This window comes from Ovis aries, chromosome 1 (assembly GCF_016772045.2).
Source record: "Ovis aries strain OAR_USU_Benz2616 breed Rambouillet chromosome 1, ARS-UI_Ramb_v3.0, whole genome shotgun sequence".
Taxonomy (NCBI): domain Eukaryota; kingdom Metazoa; phylum Chordata; class Mammalia; order Artiodactyla; family Bovidae; genus Ovis; species Ovis aries.
Window position 1 is genome coordinate 758,110 of NC_056054.1, and position 21,823 is coordinate 779,932.

The following is a 21,823-nucleotide window of genomic DNA, read 5'->3' on the forward strand; positions in this document are numbered from 1 at the left end:
CTCCTCATGTCTCCACACATCTCTGCGCATCTTCCCATGACTCTCTCCCCTCCCCATGGCCCCTATATCTCCCCGCCTCTCCCCGTGGCTCCCCCACACCTCTGCATGGTGGTCTCATGTCTCCCCACGGCCCCCGTGGATCCCCTTGGAATCTGGCTCTCTGCCTTTCCTTTGAGCCTGAAATGTCTGGGCAGAGACACTTGAAGCCCCTGATGGGTTCCTCTGTACCCCAGCTTGGAACAAGATCAGACCCCCTTCTTGAAAGAAGGAAAAAGAACTAGCAAGTAAGTTGCTGTCAACTATGGTTCAGGAGAGCAGCCAGTTCCCAGAGTTTGATCTGAGGGTCTTGAATTGAAAAGTGAGAAATGCGAATCTTGTCAGAAAATGGTAACTGACTTTCTCAAGAAGGTGAGACCAGAGCTGGAGCCAGAGAGTGAACCATCCTCTGTGAAAACATGAGGGCTTGCCCAGGGCCGTGGGGAGGCAGGGAAAGCAGCCAGGGCGGCTGAGCTGTCTCAGACCCTGAGTCCCCAAGCTTGGTGGGAGCCGTGACAGGAAGGTGAAGTTCAAGGTCAGCAAGGAGGGCGGGGCCCGGAACGGAGGGCGGGCTGCAGCGAGGTTTCAGTGGGAACTGCCCAGAGCAGAGCAGGCTCTCTAAGCCCAGAGGCACAGGTGTGCACCCGGGGTCCAGCCAAGGGGTCCCTGAGCTCAGGAGACGCACACTTTCTCTTCATGCTTAACTCTGAACAGCAGGGAAAGGGCTGCAGTTACAGTGCCGCCCTGCCCCAGAGGCCACCAGGAAGGGGAGGAGCTGTGATGCCAAGTGCGGACGCTGGAGGGAAGGGGGCCGGGGAAACACACGCACACGGCCCCCCAGCAAAAGGACAGAAAGCGGGTGTTACAGCAGTGAGCGTCCTGTCAGCGACGGAAGGAAAGCAGAGTGCAGTCGGCACACAGCTTCAATTTCTTCAAGGGGTGGGAACACGGGAACACCTGACCTGCCGCCCGAGAAGCTGCAGGCGGAGAAGCCACAGTCAGAACTGGACATGAACAACAGATGGGTTCCAAATCGGGGAAGGAGCACGTCAGGGCTGTACACTGTCACCCTGCTTGTTGAACTTCTATGCAGAGTACATCATGAGAAACGCTGGGCTGGAAGAAGCACAAGCTGGAATCAAGATTGCCCGGATAAACATCAATAACCTCAGATATGCAGATGACACCACCCTTATGGCAGAAATTGAGGAAGAACTAAAGAGCCTCTTGATGAAAGTGAAAGGGGAGAGTGAAAAACTTGCCTTAAGATTCAATATTCAAAAAACAAAGATTGTGGCATCTGGTCCCATCAGTTCATGGCAAATAGATGGGAAACAATGGAAACAGCGAGAAACTTTATTTTTTGGGGGTTCCAAAATCACTGCAGATGGTGACTGCAGCCATGAAATTAAAAGACACTTGTTCCTTGGAAGAAAAGCTATGACCAAGCTAAAGAGCATATTAAAAAGCAGAGACATTACTTTGCCAACAAAGGTCCATCTAGTCAAAGCTATGGTTTTTCCAGTGGTCATGTATGGGTGTGAGAGTTGGACTATAAAGAAAGCTGAGTGCTAAAGAACCGATGCTTTTGAACTGTGGTGTTGGAGAAGACTCTTGAGAGTCCCTTGGACTGCAAGGAGATCAAATCAGTCCATCCTAAAGGAAATCAGTCCTGAGTGTTCATTGGAAGGACTGATGCTGAAGCTGAAACTCCAGTACTTTGGCCACTTCATGCGAAGAGTTGACTCTTTGGAAAAGACCCTGATGCTGGGAGGGATTGGGGGCAGGAGGAGAAGGGGACAACAGAGGATGAGATCGCTGGATGGCATCACAGATTCGACGGACATGAGTCTCAGTGAACTCCGGGAGTTGGTGATGGACAGGGAGGCCTGGCGTGCTGCAGTCCACAGGGTGGCAAAGAGTCAGACACGACTGAGTGACTGAGCTGAACTGAAGGGAGGCTGACGAAGTCATGGCCAAATACACACAGAATCAAGTGCAGAGTCCAAGGTCGGGGTGGTGGGGTGGGGCGGCACTGCCAGCACTGAGCAGGGTAGATTCAAGGCAAGTAGCGCGGGGCAGGGCACAGGAGCTTGCAGGTCACGTTAGACAGAGGGCGTCACAGAAACCAGAAATTAAAGACTGTGAGAAATAAGAGGAGACACTGCCTCCCAGTAACTGTAGTGGGAAAAGTCAACACGTGATTCTTAGCTCTGATAAACTCAGGAGACAGAATGGCGACGCAGTACGTGAAAGGTGCATTTGTGAGGTTAATTTAATAGAGACATTTCGAAAACTGTAACCTGCCAACAGGAAATTGCTTCTAAATGTGCATGGAGCAGACACACGTGAACATGTATGTGAGACGGAACACAGCCTGGGCCCCTCCCCTGCTCTCTCAGCCCCTCCCCCAGTGCCTGGGCACCTCACCAGCTCCCAGCCAGGACCTGGTTCCACGGCAGGTAAACCTGGCCCCTGACCCTGCACACTCGGAGAGCACCTAGGCTGGCCCAGTGTCACCCCTCCCTGCCCTGAAAGCACAGATCTGGGCGGGTGTGGTCTGTCCTGCCCCTGCCCCTTGCTCGCTGTGCCGTGGGGGCCAAGTTGCTCCCTGCTCAGGACTCAGTTTCCCCAGTCTGTAAAGTAAGGGCTGGACTACCTCAAAGATGCTCTGCCCGGGTCAACCCTGAGGAGTCAGCTCCTCGGGGCCCAGTGTGCCTGGGAGCCATCTGCTTCAGCCAGCTCAGCGGCCTCTGACCACGGGCAGCTGAAACCTCTCCTTCCTCAGCAGCCCTCTCGGCCTCCCCGTCCCCCCACTGCCCTGGGGTGTGGGTATTCCCCACCGGCAGCCTCCACCTCTCGTGGCCCGCCGCATGTGCTGGGCGCCCTGCCTGCAGCCTCGGGAGCGCCTCCTCCAGCAGAGCCCGCGGGGCCTGTGCACTGCTCAGCTTGCCCTCCACCTGGTGCCAGCCTCGGGGGCAAGCGGGACCACTCGCCTGGCTCCCAGGTTCGGGGGGCACCTGCACGACCCGGGAGACCGAGGCCCCGTGGGTCTGGGTGGCCGACACCCAGCTGGTGGAGAGGCCTCCGTCTGATCGTCCCCTGCTCTACTTGTCCTGCCTGGAAGCTCAAGGTCTCTAGAGGAGGTGACCCTTTCCCACCCAGCCTTCTCTCCTTCTGGCTTTGCCCCTGGAAGCCTCTCCCTCGGACGCTGTGCCAGGCCCTGGTCTGCCTCCTGAGCAGACCCGGTGTGGAGGGGGTACAGAAATGAGGTGGGGTGACCAGCAGGGCAGCAGCCCTCTCTCTGAGGGGGTGACGCAGGGCAGGGACCTAGCGGGGGAAGGGCCACGTGACCGCAGACGAGCTGGGCACTGTGGCGGGGAGGCTCTGGAGGTCTCTGGACTAGACTCTCTTTCGATGCGGAAGCACACCTGAGAAAGACCACCGGCTGCCAAGTGCAGAATGCCCTCGGTGGGTGCGCTCTGAGGGCTGGCCCCGGGGCCCAAGCCTGGCATTTCCCAGGACGACCCGTGCCATGGTGCCCGGGGCAGGGCGGGGGCTGGAGCTCCCCTTCTCCGCCACGGCCAGAGCCCTCTGCAGCTGCTCCATGCGGCTGAGGGCCCAGGTGGGCTCGCTCTTGGCCTCGCCCCTCCGGGCGCTCAGGAGCCCCGTCTGGGAGTGCCAGACATCCTGGGGGGGGACCGAGGTTGGGGGCAGCCCGTGGGTGGGCGGACAGTCCATGTGCCCCGCTAGTGGCTGGCGGTGGGCAGCTCAGGGCTGCTCGGGGCAGGGCTCACGGGGGTCCTCAGGGCAGCAGGGTGGGGGTTTGGTCCCCAGAGGGCAGGTCCCCGGAGCACTCTGGGGTGACCTGGCCAGCCCCTGGGATGGGTCCTCGGAGGATGGGCCCTGCTGCTGGCCGAGCGCAGAGGCAGCCGGACAAGGGGGGAGCTGGGCTTCCAGTGGCTTGAGTGTTTAGTGATGTTTCTCCCACCGGGTCCCGCCAGGGCCTCAGCAGAGCCAGGGGGGCAAACAGAAGGCCCGAAGCCAGGGTGAGAGGCTCCTCACCGCCCCCTTGGCTCCCCGGCGTGCCCTAGCCACTCCCCTTACCCCTCCCGCTGGGCGTCCCTCAGCTTCTGTGCCAGGTCCCTCTGGGCGTCCCTCATGGAGGCCCGGGCGCCTCTGCCCTGCGGTCTCCAGCGCCAGGCGAGGGCCACCAGAGCGGCGAGCGGGACCGGCCCTCTGAGCCTGAGGACAGAGGGGACCCCTGGGCCCTGGTGGGGGTGCGGTGGGGCGCAGTCGGGGGGCTGTGGGGGCACGCTGGGGTGTGCTGGGGGCATGGTGGGGGGGGCGGACACAGACGCACAGGTGCCCCCCCTCACGCTGCTGGCCCCACTCTCGGGGAGCGAGGGATCGGGGGAGAGCCCCGAGGGGGCTGGGGCGCCCCGGGCGGGTGACGGGGTGGGCGCGGAGGGCACTGACCTCTGGTGGGGGGGCCGGCCGGCTCAGGAGAGGCCGCGGGGCTCCGTCCGTGGAGCCCCACGCCAGGGTGGAGCGTGGACCACAGCTGGCCCCGCTGGCCCTCTGCCTCCCGCCAGGCGCCCTCGGCCCGGGCCAGCTCCTGTTCGAGGCCATGGGCCCAGTGGCAGGCCCCGTCCGGGAGAACCTGGAGGCTGTCGGCCGTGCCGTTGGCCTGCTGCAACTTCTGGGCGACGCCACGCAGCTCGGCCCAGAGGGCCCGCTCGGACCCCCGGCTCTTGCAGAGCTGCCGCTCCAGGCCCTTCTCCCGGGTCTCGGCCCGGGCCTCCACCTCTGCCAGCATCCGCCGCAGCCTCCGGACCTGTGGGACGAGTGTGGGGGCTCCAGACTCTCCAAGACTCCCCAGGCATCTCGGCCTCACCCCCCCTTGGGGTGTCACAGCTGGGGGACCCTGGACTTGCCTCCCAATGCATGTCTGGCAGTGGGGACCCCTGAGCCCAGGTGGGGAGAGCACCCCAGGACCACCGAGCAGGTCCCGGCAGGCAGCAGAGAGCCTGGCTGGCAGCCACACGACCCTCGCCAGAGAGGGCAATGGCCAAAGGCCGCCCGCTGCGGGGCCTGTGTGGGGCCAGCCCCAGGCCAGTCTGCCGCGGCTCACCCGCTGTCGTCCTGAGTCCACGGCCCCCGCCACGGGCTTCCGAAGGGGTAAACGGGGCCAGCGGAATGCCGTCCTGTCAGCATACGCAGGCCAGAGGCCAGGCCACCCCTCCTCCCGCTCACTTCACTCCCGTCCCCCCAGACCCCTGCCCCCGACCAGGACCTGTGCCCACGGACCTCCCGCTGGGCCACCGGCCTCTCCCTCCTCTTGGCGGTGCAGCCCCAGGGCGGACGGGCCCTCCCTGACCCAACCGCGCCTCTGCAGCATCTGCCTTGTCCCTCCTGATGCAGACACCCTGTCTGCTGCCGCAGACCCTGCCCACGGCCTGAGCTGTGCTCCAGCCCCCAGGGCACCCCTCTGCAGTCGGGTGAGGGGCCTGAGCAAATGGGGAATAAATGCAGCCGCCCCCACCCCTCGGGAGGTGCCCAGGCCCCCGCGCACGGTCCTGCTCCGGCCAGACGGAATCCCCGGGTGCTGGGCGCCCACCTCCCTCTGCGCGTCCTCGCGGGCGGCCTCCGCCTCAGCCACCAGCGTCTGCAGCGCCAGGGCCTCCTGCCGGCTCGGCTCCTGGGCGCCCCGGGTCTGCAGCCACACCAGCTCCCGGCTCTTTCTCTGGTTCTCTACCTCCAGTGTCATCACCTGGACGTGGAGGGGCCACTGTGACGGGGCCGCCTGGGCCCCTGTGCCAGAAGGGGCTGGGGTAGTTGGCAAGCTGTGCTGACCCCCGCCCCTGCTCATATGTTCTGGGGAGAGGCCCCCCTCTCAGGCAGCAGACGGAGTGCGGGGGAGGAGAGCCATGCCCCACTCAGCGCTGCGGCCTGTTCTGTGCCCCTGGGAGAGCAGGCCCTAGTAGCTGACTGCTTTAGCCACTCCCCAGCCTCTGCTGGTGCCTCCCATCTTGGGGCTGGAACCCTGAGGAGCCCAGGGATGTGAATGATGCCTGGTGTACAGGCCACATGAGCAAGGAGTGTGCTTGTGCCTGGCCCTACAGTAGGCGTTTCACCAACCGCCGTGTCTGTAGAAAGCTGGAAAAAGTGTGTGCGCGCGCGTGGCAGGCCTCCCACACGAGGGGGGCTCTAGGACCCCGCTGGTGTGAGCTTGAGACCAAGGTCATCATGTCAGTGGCCGCGGCCTCAGAAGCCAAGGGTGGCGAATGAAGTGGTGCCCATCTGTTCATCCTGAGCTCGGAGGCGGCATGATGGGAGTAGCCCAGGCCACCCGGGGGTGTGGGCACCGCCTGGCTGAACCCCCACAGCCAGCCTCAGGCACCGGGTGCGGGGAAGGTGCATCGGGAGAACCCCACCGTCTGTCCCCCTGCCCCGTGTGGCTGGATCTCCTCAGTGTGGTCCTTGCGGAGCAGAGCTGTGCTGACCCCTGGCTGGATTCCTGGCTCCCAGGCTCCATGGGCGTCAGGGAGATTGTTTTAAGCCAGGGAGTTTGGGGCGTGCCCATGTGTCTTGCTGGCAGGCCCAGCCTGGGCCCCGTGGGTGTGAGCAGCGCACTGCAGCTTCGGCTCCCAGCCTGGAGACAGTGCCCTGGGGGACTGGAGGCGGGGATGGCGCTGCTCCTGGGGCAGGGGCCCAGGGCGGCACCCTCACCTGTCTGCGTAACTCCTGGAGCTGCCGCTGGGTGTCCACGGCCGCCCGGTCCGCCTCCCGCAGGCCTGCCCGCAGCTCGCCGGCCTGCTTCTGGGCCGCTGCCCAGGCCTCCTCCAGGACCAGGACCTTCTGCTCCCTCTCCTCCGTGGAGCGCTTGAAGCTGAGAGGAGGGGTGCGGGCGGGCTAATGCTGGGGAGCACGGGGGCCTCCGGTACCCCCAGGGGACCATCCTGGAGACCAGCAGGCCACCATCTCCCCACCGGCGATCCTAGCCTCCCGAAGCCCAGCCTCCGAGGGCATGCGCTGTCTGGGTCAGACTCTGTGATGGCCAGGGCGCTCGCCATGGCCGTGTCTCAGCCCCCTCCCTGGGTCTCAGAGCCCCCTCAGGTCTCAGCTCCCCCCACCCAGGTCTCATCCCCCCAGGTCTCAGCCCCCTTCTCTGATCTCAGTCCCCCTTCCCCAGGTCTCACCTCTGCTCCGGGTCTCACCCCCCTCCCCAGGTCTCAGCATCCCCTCCCCGGGTCTCAGCACCCCCGTTCCTGGGTCTCAGCTTCCCCCCTCCCCAGGTCTCAACCCCCGCCCCGGCTCTCACCCCCCATCCCCGGGCCTTAGACCCCCTCCCCAGGTTACACCCCCTCCCCGGGTCTCAGCACCCCACTTCCCGGGTATCAGTCCCCCTCTCCAGGTTACACCCTCTCCCTGGGTCTCAGCCCCCCTCCCCAGGTTACACCCCCTCCTCGGGTCTCACCCCCGTCCCAGGTCTCAGCCCCCCTCCCTGGGTCTCACCCCCCTCCCCAGGTCTCAGCATCCCCTCCCCGGGTCTCAGCACCCCCGTTCCTGGGTCTCAGCTTCCCCCCTCCCCAGGTCTCAACCCCCGCCCCGGCTCTCACCCCCCATCCCCGGGCCTTAGACCCCCTCCCCAGGTTACACCCTCTCCCTGGGTCTCAGCCCCCCTCCCCAGGTTACACCCCCCTCCCCGGGTCTCAGCACCCCACTTCCCGGGTCTCAGCACGCCTCCCCGGGTCTCAGTCCCTCTCTCCAGGTTACACCCTCTCCCTGGGTCTCACCCCCCTCCCTGGGTCTCAGCCCCCCTCCCCAGGTTACACCCCCTCCTCGGGTCTCACCCCCGTCCCCAGGTCTCAGCACCCCCTCCCCGGGTCTCAGCCCCCTCCCCATTGCCCCTCTGAGGCTCCCCGTGAAGGCCGCAGCACTCGAAGGCCGTCCTGCCCCTGGGAGGCCTCCTTCGCTCCCCAGCCCTTGGCCATCTCCTTCTGGCTGCTCAGGGCCTGTCTCGCCTATTGGACGGAACTTCTCGAGGATGCAGACGGGCCCGGGACGTCCCAGCCTCCCCATCCCAGGCCTGCACTGCGGACTGTCTGGGTGGGCAGCTGGCACTGCAGGCCTGCCTGGTGGGCCCTCTGCACCATCGTCGGGCCCCGCCCTATAGGATACCCTGTGTCCCACCGCCCTGCCCCTGGGGCCTAACCAGGCTGGGCTGGCGGGAGCTGCTCCTGGGCACCACCCTACCTGGCCTTCTCCTGCTCAGCCCGGCGGAGGGCGGCCCGCAGCTCAGTGTTGGAATCCCGCAGCGCGTCCTTCTCTCGGGCTGCGTCGGCCAGCGCCCTGCGAGCGTCATGAGCCTCCCCTTGCAGGCCCTCCTGGGTCTCCTCGCTGCCTTGCAGCTCCTGGCGCAGCGCGGCCAGCGCCTCGCGGGCCTCGTCCAGCTGTGCCCGCAGCGTCTCGGCCTGAGGGGGAGCGGGTGGCTCTAGGGGTGGTGGAGGGCCATGGGCCGGGCTCTGGCCTCAGCGGTGTCCCTGGCCTCGGGTCCTCCAGCCTTGAAGAAGCAGGAGGCCTGGCTTTGCCCGGCCCACTGAGGCTGCAGGGCAGCTCCTGGGGGCCCATCCCAGACCCCAGCAGGGAACACCCCGACCCCTTCTGATCCTGGAGTGCCACTGGGCGCTCTCCCCGCATGCCTGGGACGTGGTCACTGGCCAGCAGGGCCTGTGAGGGGCATAGCTCTGCCCACCATCTGCATTGTCCCCACCTGCTGTCCCTCAGGCCCACTCTTGTCCTTCAGTGAGGATGTGGGGCCCCGGCCTGCCCACCTCGGTGTGGACAGACGTCTCATGCCCCAGACTCCGGAACCCTGCCCCCTGTCTGTGGCCTCAGCTCCCACCTGGTGAAGGGGAAGTGGAGAGACAGGGCATGGAGAGATGGGGCCATGGAGAGATGGTGGAGTGGAGGGACAGGTCAGTGGAGGGATGGGGCGTGGGGAGGGCCGCCTCCAGGCAGGCTCCCTGACGGTTCTCCGGCCGCAGCAGAGCCGCTGGGGCCAGGCCGTCGCTGTCACAGGAGCAGGGGTCGGGGCCTGCCCCGGCATGGAGGGGCAGACTCCAGGGCAGGCTGTGGAGCAAGTGGGGGCCTCAGGCTGCTCTGGGCCTCCATGCACCGAGCAAGTTGGGAGACGGGGCGGGTGTGTCCTCGTCCCCTGCCAGACCTGTGTTGGCCCCGGAGAAGGGCACTCACCACACCGGAACTGGGCTCTGTGTCACCCCACAACTGGGGCCTCCTCACCCACGGCTTCCAGGCAGGGCCTGGGGAGTCGGTGGTTTTGTGAGTCTGAGAGGTCAGCTGAACTGCAGGTGGGGGTCAGTGGCCCAAACTGCCCGGGGACACAGGTTGCCTGCAGACCCTGGGCTCAGCCCCTGCTGGGGGGCTCTGGAGGGAAGTGCAGACCCCGGGAAGGGGCAGACCATCCTGGAAGCAGGGACTATGGGGTGGGGGCTCGCTGAGGCTTGGCCAGGACCTCGGGTCTCCCCTCTGACCAGGGAACCCTGAAGAAGGCATGTCCCCCATCCCTGCAGGAAGAGATGGAGGAAGCCTCCAGGGGAGCCACACAAACTGAGTGGTGTCCGGCGCTGGCTTGCTAGAAGCGAGCCCCACACTGTGGCTGCTGCAGTGGGGCACTCTCCGGGTCTCTGGCCCGCTGGCTCCCGCGTCCGCCCACGGTTCTTGTTGTTCTGTTTTTGGGAAGGGCCGCTCTCCGCTCCCCTCCCACCCCCCACATGTGGGAGCCACAACCGTGAGCAGCGTTTTCCGCCGAGCTCAGCAGAAATCCACCCTGAAGGTCAAGGACCAGCGAGAGGGCCTATCCATCATAAAAAGCTGTTTTCATTTCCCAGGGCCGAGGAGATGAAAACAAGCAAAACAAACGCGGGGGACCCCTCCCCCCGCCTCGTGAGAACAACCATCCCTTTTACAGGAATTTTACAGCCAAATCGCTTAATGTGATTATAATAATTATTTCTTTACTAGAAATTGTATAAACAGCCTCTTTTGAAATCTCCTGCAGGGAGGTGACCCGAGGGCTCTGCATGGAGGCGGGAAAGCAGGGCAGAGGCTGTGCGGGCCCCGGGCCTGCGTGTGAGCACACGTGCGTGTGTGCACGTAGCATGTGCAAGCATGTGGCGTGCGCACCCACGCACATCTATGTGCAGACACGTGTGCTGGTGTTCACCCACATGTGTGATGCATGTGCACGTGAAAGTGCATGGAGTCGTGTGTGCCGCCCATATGTGTTTGCATGTGTGAATGCATGTCTGTGCGCGCTCACTGTGTTCCTCTGCATGGGAGTGTGGTCTTTACATGCATGGAGGTGTCTGCACTGCATATGAGCTGGGTGGTGGGTGCATGCACACACACGCACACACACACATGCGCACACACATGCACACACGCCCACACATGCACACACATGCACGCACACACATGCATGCAGACACACGTGTACACGCACACACACCCACACATGCACACACATGCACACACACACACCGACAGATGCATGCAGACACACCACACACATGCACGCACACACACATGTACACTCACACATGCACACACACACGTACACACACGTACACACACATGCACACGCACCCACACATGCATGCAGACACACGTGTACACGCGCACACACGTGTGGACCTCAGGCAGGGCTGCCCGAGGCCTGGATGTCCCTCCAGTTAAAAGGCTGTGAAATGTTGTGGTTTCCACGGCGACTCTGGGCCAGCCTGGCGCCTGGGAGGGCTCTCTGGGCTCCCTCTCTCTGCCATTGTTCCCCTTGCCCCCCTTACCTACTTCAGCCTCCCCATCACCCCAGCCCCTTCCTGGGGCCCCTCTCCTTTCTGGGGGCGGCGATCGAGGAACCCAAACTTCCCACGAGGCCGTGCTCGCCCCCTTTACCCCCAGCACGGATGTGCCCAGCCTCCCCGGCTCCTCCCCCGTTGCCCACTGTGTTAAAGCCTCCCTCTGCTTCCCCGTGTGGTCGCTGACCAGGCCTGACTTCGAAATCTGTTGAAAAGAGACCTTTCTCTTTGGGGCCAAAGTAAACATGCTGTCATGTTAAATCACGCTCTCTTCCTCTGGCGGCCCCGCTCGGGGTGCCGGGGGCGGGCCCAGCCCCTCTCCTTGCTCGCTGCGCCCCTGCCAGCCTTGGCACCCGGCCCGGGAGTGCATGAGGTCGCGGGCCCCGCGGCCCCTCCCCACCCTGTGCCCTCCTGCCCTCCCCCCTCCAGGCGTCCCCGGGCCTGTCAGAGCCCCTTCGTCAACACCTCCCCGATCTGCCTGCTGAGCCCTCTCACCCGCCCGCTCGCCTGCCTGGGGCCTCTCCTGGCCGGGCCCCCCAGGGACACCTCACCTGGCTCCTGGAGCCTGTAGCTGGCCTCAGGGGCCTGGTGGGGCGGCGCACGGCTGCCCCCAAGCACACCTCTAACCCCGACCCTGGGGCTGTGTCCGGCGTGGCCAACGCCCCTCACCCAGGGTCTCTCCACTGCTGGTTGGACGTGGCCCCTGGCTGGGGTCCCTGGTGCCCGTGAGAGCCCCCCGTGCTGCCCCTCACCTCTCTCCCTGCGCTGCTCCGCTGGGCCGCCAGCTCCCGGAGCGTCTCGCGCAGGGCCCTGGCCTCCGTCTGGTGGGCAGAGATGGCGTCCTCAAACTGGGCCTGCAGGGCCTTCAGCTCTGCGGCCACGGCACTGACGGTGGCCTGAGGGGCGCAGTAAGCAGCGTGGGTTCAGGGGCCGCCCCAGGTGGGGGCAGCAGGCAGTCCGCTCGGGCTCCCACACCCCGTCCTGGGCCAGCTGGATGGCTCACTCAGGTGCCGCGAGGTAGGCTTGCCGCGAGGCAGGCTTGCCGCTCTGGCTGACCCAGTGCTGGGTCCTGAGGGGTCACAGTGGTGAAGGGTGTGGGGGCACAGGGGATGGGCAGAGGCCCCATGTGGATCCCACGGAAGAGCTGACCGCTCCGAACTTCCAAGCAGGCTGTGGCATGGGGGACGCCCAGTGTCTACCCGGCTCTCAGTGCGTAAGCACCGCGACACGCCTGGGAAGGGTTGGGGGCTCTGCCTGCAGCCCTTAAGCAGGGTTGTCCTGGTTCAGACCCCATGGCCAGGCCCCGAGCTCGGACACCCTTTGGGAAGGGCCCGGCTTGGCCTGACTCTGCTCTCCCAGGGTCCCAGCCCGATGTGCTCCCTCTGCTGAGCAAGAGCGCCCTGCTGCTTGAAGCCCCTACTGTCATGCATGGGACGCCGCCTGCTCGCCCTGAGCCCAGGCCCAGCCCAGCCTCCCCCGTCTGGGGCCCTGCTGCCGCCACCACTGGGGATTGGGGGGTGACCCCTAGGACCCCTGGGTCCGCAGGCTGCTCTGGCGGGGGGCGCTCCACCAGGCCGTGCCCCCGCTCTCGGGGAAGGAGCCCTGCCGGTGCCCCCTGCACCCCGGTCGCCCCTCTGCCGTGAGAAGTGCACCTTGGACCGTCAGGGCTGGCTGTGCCCCCAGGGTGGCCCCAGGGAGGCTGCAGCGAGCACTCGGTGTTGCCCGGTGGGGAGGGTGGCCCCTGCGGTGCTGGGCCGCAGGGCGTGGCCGGGAGCCTCTCCACGAGCAGGACCTGCTCACAGGTCACCAGCAACTGGTGCCCCCTGGCTGCCTCTTCCTCCCACCCTTCCCCTGGGTGGATTTTAATTTCCAGGCCGAGGTGGCGAAACAACCTTTTATGAGCTCCCAGAAGAGTTGGGTTGGCAGGCGCCCCCAACCCTGTCAGCTCGAGGGAAGGCTCCCGGGGGACCCTGCCAGCCGGGGCTTCAGCTCCTGAGTCTTGGGGGTCTTTCCTGGCCCCCTGACCACAGGGTGGGCTGAAGGAGCAGCTGGGCAGAGGTCGGGGAAACAAGCCCCCAACCCTAGGGGGCTTCTACAGCCCTCCCAGCTGTGCCCACGGAAGGGCCATCTGGCCTTGGGGGTGGGACCGAGCAGGGCGGGGGCTCCCGGGAGAGACGCTCTTAGGCAAGACTTTCCCGGGTGCCAGGAGCTGCTCTGCTCAGTGACCCGGGGATCCGGGTCCCACGTCAGGCAGCAGGGGGTGAAGAAACACCCTGGCAGCCAACTCTTGATTGCAACACTCCTCCTCCCAGCCCAGTGCCCCTCTCCCCTCCACCCAGCAGGCCCCCTGCACGCACACCTCCCAGCCTAGCGCCCCTCCCCTGCCCAGCACCCCTCCCCCACCCAATACCCCTCCCCCATACAGTGCCCCTCCCCCTCCAAGTGCCACTCCCTGCCCAGTGCCCCCACCCAGTGCCCCCGCCCATTGCCCCTCCCCCATCCAGTGCCCCCTCCCAGTGCCCCTCCCCCATCCAGTGCCCCCCCCCCCCGCTCAGTGCCCCTCCCCCCATTGTCTGGTGGGTTGGCAAAAACTGCATGGCCTCCCCAGGTTCTGTCTTCCGGGCTGCCAGCCCTCGGGAGGCATGTCCGCTCGGCCTCTTGTGGGCAGGCCCGGAGCACAGCCCTGCTCGTAGGGTTAGCTCTGGGCTTGACCCTGCAGCCCACGGGCCATCCACTCACTCATTTCCGGATTCGCTGAGTCGTCTACCAACAGAGGAGCATCTAACCCTGCGCCCCTGGGGCTGGCACACACTGGGCACCAGTGGGGAAGGCAGGTGGCCAGGCCGGGGAGGACAGAGGCAGGAGGCAGCGGGGACAGGGTGCTGGCCCGGCTGCACCAAGTGAGTGCCTTGAGGGGAACGTGACCAGCCTTGACCCCTGCAGGGGTTCTGTCCCCCACCCCCGCCCTGAGCCATCATCCCCGCCCCTCCTTTCTGCTCCCCGCCAGCCCCCCGTGGTCCTGCCTGACCACACCAGCTGCCCCGAGTCCTTCCCTGGGTCCTGCCACCCTGCTCTGACCCCTCATCCAGAGCAGCCCTGGTGTCTGCAGCACCCACACTCCATAAATGGGCCCGCGGGCTGGGGGCATAGGGCCCAGGGGCCCACCCCACTCCCCGGAGTCTTGGTTGCTGTTGCCTGCCCCACCCCCAGATGTGGACTCCTGAGGAGGACCTGGGGCCCCGGGTGGCCAGCTGGATGCCCGCAGTGGCCTCCATGCCCTGTGGGCCTCCGTCTGCTGGCCCAGGCGTGCGGCTGCCTGCTGGTGTCTCCTGGCCCCTTGGATGCCCCCTCCCGCCCTGCTCGGAATTCTCTGCTGGGTCTTTTCTGGGCAGTCTCTGCCTCAGGTCCAACGCGGCCTCCCCAGCTGCGCTTCTCCTCTGGGAGGGGACTCTCCAGAGAGTCAGCCGAGGCCTCTGAGCCTCTGGCAGCCGTGCCTCAGCATGCCAGGGGGGCTGGCGGCACAGACCTGGGCTCTGTCCCCCCTCTTGCTGGTGTCAGGCCCTCCCCTCTGCGGCTTCTGCAAGGGCGTGGGGCCTGCCCATCCTCCCCCCCGGTCCACCCTGTGCTCCCCACCCCATCCCGCTCCATCGCCTTTTTGTGCCATGGAGACACTGTCCCCCCGAGCAGGGAGCCTGAGCCATCTGGGGGAAACAGGTTCAGGTGGCGGGGGTGGGGTGGAGGGGAGAACCCCCCGGGACCAGGCAGGGAGCGGGTGCCTCTGGGGTCTGCTGCACCTGCTGGGCCATGTGGGTGGCCAGGCCAGGCGTTCGGCTCTGGCCTGGAGGGGCTCACCTCAGCTTGCTCCTGCTGGCCCTGGGCCTCCCGCCGTACCAGCTGCAGCTCCCCCCGCAGCCGGCTCAGCTCCGCGTCTCGTAGAAGCAGGGCCTGCGTGACAGGGGTGGGGCGCTCCTGAGCAGGCTGGGGGCTCTGACGGGGGGCTCAGTGGGGTGCTGAGAGCTATGGTCCCAACACCAGGACAATGGGCTCTAGGAGCAGGGAGCCCCTCGGAGGCAGCTGAGTCCCGAGGGGCGGGTCCCGCCTGCGTCCCCCTCGTTCTCGCCCAGGGTGCCCCCCCTCCACCGGCACCTGCCCAGTACCTGCTCTTCCCCAGCGTAGGTCAGGGGGCTTCATGGACCACCTCCTCCCTGGAGCCCCCCACCCACCCCAAGCACAGAGCAGGAACCATGGGTAGGTCTTCACCTCCCCAGACGCTCTGCGTCGCTGAGGGTGAGGGGTGTGCAAGGGCCCCCCGGGGGTGCCGCGTCTCACACATTGGCCCCAGGGTGGAAGGGCCCTGCTCTGTCGCCAGGCTGGGGGGGCTCAGCTTGACCCACAGTCAGTCACAGACATGCTTCCCCACACGCCAGACCCATCGGGCCCCTGAGAGTCCTGTCACAGTGTGGTGACCCACATGTAGGCCTTTACTCACCTTCCGGTCACTCAACAGTGTGCGCTTCAGGATGGCACAGGAGGGCAGCCTGAGGCGTGTGTGTATGAGCGTGGGTGGGATGCCCTGCTCTCGGGGTCTCCAGTGATTATTTCTAGCACTACTGATAAGAGCCGCAGAACTCCCACCAAAGGGAGGCCAGCAGAAGGAAGGGAGGGGTCCCTGTGCCCCCCGGGGTGTCATCAGCTGTGGAAAAGGTCCGTCTGGTGGGAGGGGGGCTGGGGGAGAACGGATGCATGTGTGTGTATGACTGGGTCCCTGTGCCATTCACTGGAACTACAACACTCACAATCGGCTACATCCCAATACCAAGTGCTTTTGGTATTAAAAAAAAAAGACCACGTGGCTCTGAGCTCAGTGTGGAAGGACCCATCTTGTTGGTGACCCCGTGAAGAGAAAGGCCAGGGGTGCTGCCTGTGCTGCAGAAGTGGGCACAGCGGTGTCGGTGCCCACCTGCTGGCTGGTGCACAGCTGGGGGAGCCTGAAAACCCCTGAGTGTCTCCAGCGAGGGGTGTCCATTTTGGACCCACCCTGAGACCGCACCTGAGCTTGTGATCGGGGAGCCATGGAGAGGCTCCTGCCCAGTTCAGGGAGGAGGCTGACCACACCCACGCAAGACAACCCCATCAGAACCCTGAACTTGTGGGTTTAAACATCCTGACTTGCCAGCAGGTGACCTGCTCTGACTGCGGAGAGATGGCCCTTCCCTGGGTCTCTGCACCAGACTTGTCCTGACCTACGTCCTTTACAGCAAAACGTAACTGCGAGAGTCATGCTCCCCGGATTTCTGTGGGCCACTCGGGGGCAGCAGAAGCTGAGGGGTTTGCCCAGAGTCTCACACCGTCCCCGGATGTTCATAGGATGCCTCCAGGTCCTCCTTGCCCCCTACCCTTGAAATGCCGCCACCCTGCAAATGCTTGCTTCCTCCCTCCCTGGATGCAGGAGAGCGGAACATCGGAGGACACGGGCCTTGGTGCCCAGCAGGTGCATGGAGCCAGTCTGGGCAAGTTATTCACCGTCTGCGAGTCTGCTTCCCACCAGTCGAGGGAGCCCTGAAATAGGCGTCCCTCTCAGTGTTGTGAGGATGCAGCCAGCGATGCGGGAGAGCCTGGCAGCGAACCTCGGGTCTTCCTGCCACCGGAGTTCTTCCATTGCAGTCCGTAGTCTCTACCAGCATCTGAGAGTCCTGTCACAGTGCGATGAGCCACGTGTAGGCGTTTACTTGTCTATTCCACCCACTCAGCAGTGCGTGCTTCAGGCTGGCACAGAATACTGGAAGAGCCTGGTCTCAGCGGGTAGCTTTCACATGCCCAGTGTCTGTTTAGGGGCTGGTTGGATGAACACACTGACGGATGACTGGCTGGCTGATCAGACAGATTGAAGGCTAACCATATGCACGATGGGCAGCGGATGTGGATGGGCAGCTGGGTGTGTGGACAGAGGGAAGGGTCGGCAAGTGGCTGATGGATGAGTGGTCAAGTGAGTGAGTGCCTGGGTGGCTGAATGGGCGGATGGATAGTCCAGACGGTCATGTGTGTGGATAGCTGGATGGGCATTTAAGCAAACTGATGGATAGATGCATGGTCAAGTGTGTGGGCGGACAATGGGGCATGTTAACAGACGGCCAGACATGTGGGTAGGCGGCTGGCTGTGTGAGTAGAGGATGAGCATTCACGTGGATAGATGGGCGAGGGACAAGTGGATGGGAACAGCAACAGTCTGTGCACAAGTGTGCAGATGTCACTGTTGTTCAGTCACTAAGTCGTGTCCGACTCCTTGCGGCCCCATGAACCGTAGCCCGCCAGGCTCCCCTGTCGTTCACTGTCTCCTGGACTTTGCTCAACTCATGTCCATCAGTCAGTAATGCCATCCAGCCATCTCATCCTCTGTTGCCCTCTTCTGCCCCTGCCTTCAACCTTTCCCAGCATCAGGGTCTTTTCCAATGAGTTGGCTCTTCGCATCAGGTGGCCAAAGTACTGGAGCTTCAGCTTCAGCATCAGTCCTTCCAGTGAATATTCAGGGTTGATTTCCTTTAAGATGGACTGGTTGGATCCCCTTGTAGTCCAAGGGACTCTCAAGAGTCTTCTCCAGAACCACAGTTCAGAAGCATCAGTTATTTGGCACTCAGCCTTCCTGATGGCCCAACTCTCACACCCGAGCTTGACCGCTGGAAAAAACACAGCTTTGACTGGATGGACTTTTGTTGCCAAAGTGATGTCTCTGCTTTTTAATATGCTGTCTAGGTTTGTCATAACTTCTTCCAAGAAGGAAGTGTCTTTGAATTTCATGGCTGCAGTCGCATCTGCAGTGACTTTGGAGCCCAAGAAAATAAAGTCTGACACTGTTTCCAGTTTTTCTCCATCTATTTGCCATGAAGTGATGGGACCGGATGCTATGATCGTCGTGTTTTGAATATTGAGCTTTAAGCCAGCTTCTTCATGCTCCTCTTTCACCTGTATCAAGAGGCTTTTTAGTTCCTCTTCGCTTTCTGCCATAAGGGTGGTGTCATCTGCATATCTGAGGTTATTGATATTTCTCCTGGCAATCTTGATTCCAGCTTGTGCTTCATCCATTTCTCATGACGTACTCTGCATATACATTAAATAAGCAGGGTGACAATATACAGCCTTGACGTACCCCTTTCTCAATTTTGACCCAGGCTGTTGTTCCATGTCCGGTTTGAACTGTTGCTTCTTGACCTGCATACAGGTTTCTCAGGAGGCAGGTAAGGTGGTCTGGTATTCCCATCTTTTGAAGAATTTTCCGCAGTGGTTGTGACCCACAGTCAAAGGCTTTAGCGAAGTCAATGGAGCAGAAGTAGATGTTTTTCTGGAATTCTGTTGCTTTTTTCTAAGATCCAACGAATGTTTGAAATTTGATCTCTGTTTCCTCTACCTTTTCTAAATCCAGCTTGTACACCTGCAAGTTCTTGGTTCACGTACTATTAAAGCCTGGCTTGAAGGATTTTGAGCATTACCTTGAGACAATGTGAAATGAGTGCAATCGTGAGGTAGTTTGAACATTCCTTGGCAGTGTCCTTCCTTGGGATTGGAATGGAAACTGACCTATCATAATGTCTATAGGTGTATGTGTGTGTATAGCTGTGTGTGTGTATAGCTGTGTGTGTGTATAGCTGTGTGTGTGTATAGCTGTGTGTGTGTATAGCTGTGTGTGTGTGTATAGCTGTGTGTGTGTATAGATGTGTGTGTGTGTATAGATGTGTGTGTGTATAGATGTGTGTGTGTATAGATGTGTGTGTGTGTATAGATGTGTGTGTGTATAGATGTGTGTGTGTGTATAGCTGTGTGTGTGTGTATAGCTGTGTGTGTGTGTATAGCTGTGTGTGTGTATAGCTGTGTGTGTGTATAGATGTGTGTGTGTATAGCTGTGTGTGTATAGCTGTGTGGGTGTGTATAGCTGTGTGTGTGTATAGATGTGTGTGTGTGTATAGCTGTGTGTGTATAGCTGTGTGTGTGTGTATAGCTGTGTGTGTATAGCTGTGTGTGTGTGTATAGCTGTGTGTGTGTGTATAGCTGTGTGTGTGTATAGCTGTGTGTGTGTATAGATGTGTGTGTAGAGCGGTCTGTGTGTATTTGTCACTGCGCAGGGGGACTGATGGGCGGATGGGTGAATGTCTGGATAGACAGGTGGGTGGATACACAGATGGATGGCTGGACAGGTAGACGGATGGACAGACGGGTGTGTGGGTGGAGAGATGGATGCAGGGACTGAATGGAGGGTGATGTGGGATGGTGGGGGACTGTGGTGGGAGCACCAGGCCGCGAGTGCAGCGACTCACACAGCCCACTTCCGGGGTCCGAGCAGGCCCAGCGAGTGCCCGGGGCCCCGCCTCGCGGCCCCCGTCACCTGTTGCTTCTCGAGCTGCAGCTGCAGGCGACCCTCGTCTCGCTCGCGCCTTAGGCTCTGCACTTGCTCCTTCAGCGCCTCCGTCCTGCTTGCGTTCTTTGCCACCAGCTCCTTCTCCTGCTTCAGCCGGCGAGCTGCCGCTTCCTTTTCCTCCATCAGAGACAGACTCAGGGTCTCCTGGGCCAAAGGAGGGACAGGTGTGAAGACGCACAGGTCAGAGCTCGCGCGAGCAGCAGGCCTCCGCGCTCCTGAGTGAGAGCAGGATCGTGGGCGCCAGGGCGGGACAGCTGCCCGGGGACCGTCCTGGCCAGCCGGCTGCAGGCCCTGTCTCCCGCAGTGACAGGAGCTGTGGAGGGCTCTGGGCCCCCACATCCGCCACCCCACGGCCCAGTCACAGCTCAGAGCTGTGGAGCTCTGGGAGCATTCTTGAGCTCAGGGGGCACCAGGCACCCTGGCAGCAGGGTGTGTGAGGATGTGCCATGCGGGGCCTGCCCGCTGGGACCAGCGGACGGCTCAGAGGGCACGGAGCTCCCTGCGAATATGGGCCTCAGACCGCGGCAGGCCAGCTGACGCCCGGGGGCGTCTCCTCTGTGAGGGACAGAGCATTCAGGCGCGCTGTGAGCGGTCCTTGGCCTGCCTGCCGCCCGCTGGTCTCCTGGCCCACCGCCCCTGCGGACACAGCAGACCCCTGGGCAGTGACTGGGCAGCTGGGGCGGGGGTCCCGGGAAGGCAGACCTTCTCCCTCTGGAGCCGGGCGAGGTCCTCGCGGTGGGCCAGCGCTTGGCTCTCCAGGGCCAGCTGCACGTCCCGCTCCTGCTGAGCCGCCTGCCGCCGGAGCCTTGTCTCCTGGGCCTCCCGGACGCTCTGCAGCTGCTCCAGCTCCACTGCCGAGAGACAGGCCCATCCAGACTCGCGGGGAGGCCTGGCCCCCAACACCCTGCAGCCCGTGGGCCCCTGGCTCTGGGGAGGCTGCAAGCTGGTGGGACAGAGCCCCCCAACCACTCAGTAGGCACATGTCTTGATGGCCGCCTGCACGGCTGGGTGGGCTGAGCAGAGGCAGGGGCATGGAGTTGGGCAGGGGCTGCCACGTGGACCTGTGACAGAGCCCACCCTGAGCCTTGGGCCGGCACCAGGCACCAGTCGCAGACGGCAGTGGCAGGAGCTCTTGGCTGACTTCAGACGTGAGCTCCCTGCCATGTTCAGGCCTCACTGGGGAGCAGTGACTGGGAGCCGCCCACCAGGGGACAAGCTCAGGGAAGGGGGGGCAGAGGGAGCCCATCGGAGCAGCACCTTGCAGGGCCTGCTGGGCCAGCCGTGCGCTCCGGGCCTCTCCCTCCAGCTGCTCCTGCTGCGCCTGCAGCTGTGACGCCAGCTGTTGGGCCTCAAAGAGGCTGCTCTCCAGGGCGTCCCTCTCGGCCCTGCGGAGAGTCATCACGCCACAGGCGAGTCACCCACACAGGCAGAGGACCCTGCTGGACGAGGGGCAGCACAGAGCCCATTTGCTAGGATGGTGTCCTCCAAGGCTGGGCTATCCATCCGAAGGCAAGCAGAGGACAGCTCATTCATTTTAAATCTCTAAGAACAGATTGGCGCCCACACAGAAAACAGGTGGGCTAACAAGTTAAATACAAAACCGAAACAGGTAACAGCTAAGCAACTCTAACTCTGAACTGTAAAAATCATAGACGAAAGTAGAGAAGGATATTTTATAATCTTAAGCAAGGCACAAAAATCAGAAGACAAAAATAAGGAGGCCAACAGTTCTGAATACATTTAAAGAGAGGGAGGCAGAGTTTTGTGCAGAAAAGATTTCACAAATCAAGTCAAAAGATGGGGGACAGACTCGGAGACGATGTTTGCACTAAATACACTGAAGTTAATATCCATCGTATACAAAGAGCTCCTACCAATCAATGACAGAAAGTGGCTTATCCTACAGGAAAATGAGAATAATGCCTGTTATTCACAAAGAAAACAAGACGGTGAACAAACATATGAAACTCACTAGTCCTCAAGGGCGTTCAGATTTCACCTGTGCTGTTTCATCCGTCATGCATCACATTAGCAAAGCTGGAAATAGCGATCATATGGCTTGCTGGCAGGGGTGCAAGGGCCACTTTGGCAGAGGGGGACTAGGAAATTTTAAAGCATAAACTGTGTACATCTTTCTTTGGACTACCAATTCGAGTTCTAGGGTCAGCACTTTAGAAATACATGTGAACCGATGGCGCAGTCCAGGACTCTGCCCGAAGCCTCACACAGGGCCTGAATCAGACTCAGCGTCAATGCGGGAACATTTCAGAAACCCCAGTGCGTCTCGTCTGCTGCTAACGACGGCGAGGAAACTCTGCCTGCTCTGAGAAGCAGCCTCTAGCGCAGAACACGTGCAGCACCGTCCCCGGTGTGAAGCTGCCTCTGCGTCTGGGCACACACACGGCCAGTCAGAAAATGCCTGGGATGAGAATGGCGACTCAGCAGCTCCTGCTTCTGGGGAGGGTGATGGCAGGACCCGCCTCTCCGGCAGCGAGTCCAT

At 62.6% G+C, this 21,823-nt stretch overlaps 1 protein-coding gene across 3 annotated transcripts in view; it reads right to left on the reverse strand.

Annotated features, from left to right (window-relative positions):
• Positions 1–2,293: 2,293 nt before the first annotated feature.
• LOC101102952 (ciliary rootlet coiled-coil protein 2) overlaps positions 2,294–21,823 on the reverse strand; it is a 51,797-nt gene continuing 32,267 nt past the window's right edge. For 2 of the 3 annotated variants that reach the window (XM_042239544.1, XM_042239538.1), the window contains 9 exons: positions 20,581–20,708; positions 20,026–20,174; positions 19,291–19,467; positions 14,769–14,861; positions 11,669–11,812; positions 8,296–8,513; positions 6,769–6,928; positions 5,657–5,809; positions 2,294–4,873 (listed from right to left, as the gene is read on the reverse strand). In XM_042239544.1, the coding sequence (XP_042095478.1) occupies positions 4,412–4,873; positions 5,657–5,809; positions 6,769–6,928; positions 8,296–8,513; positions 11,669–11,812; positions 14,769–14,861; positions 19,291–19,467; positions 20,026–20,174; positions 20,581–20,708 (1,684 nt within the window). In that variant the 3' untranslated portion in view covers positions 2,294–4,411. The remainder of the gene's footprint in view (positions 4,874–5,656; positions 5,810–6,768; positions 6,929–8,295; positions 8,514–11,668; positions 11,813–14,768; positions 14,862–19,290; positions 19,468–20,025; positions 20,175–20,580; positions 20,709–21,823) is intronic. The other variant, XM_042239541.1, reaches the window with a different exon arrangement.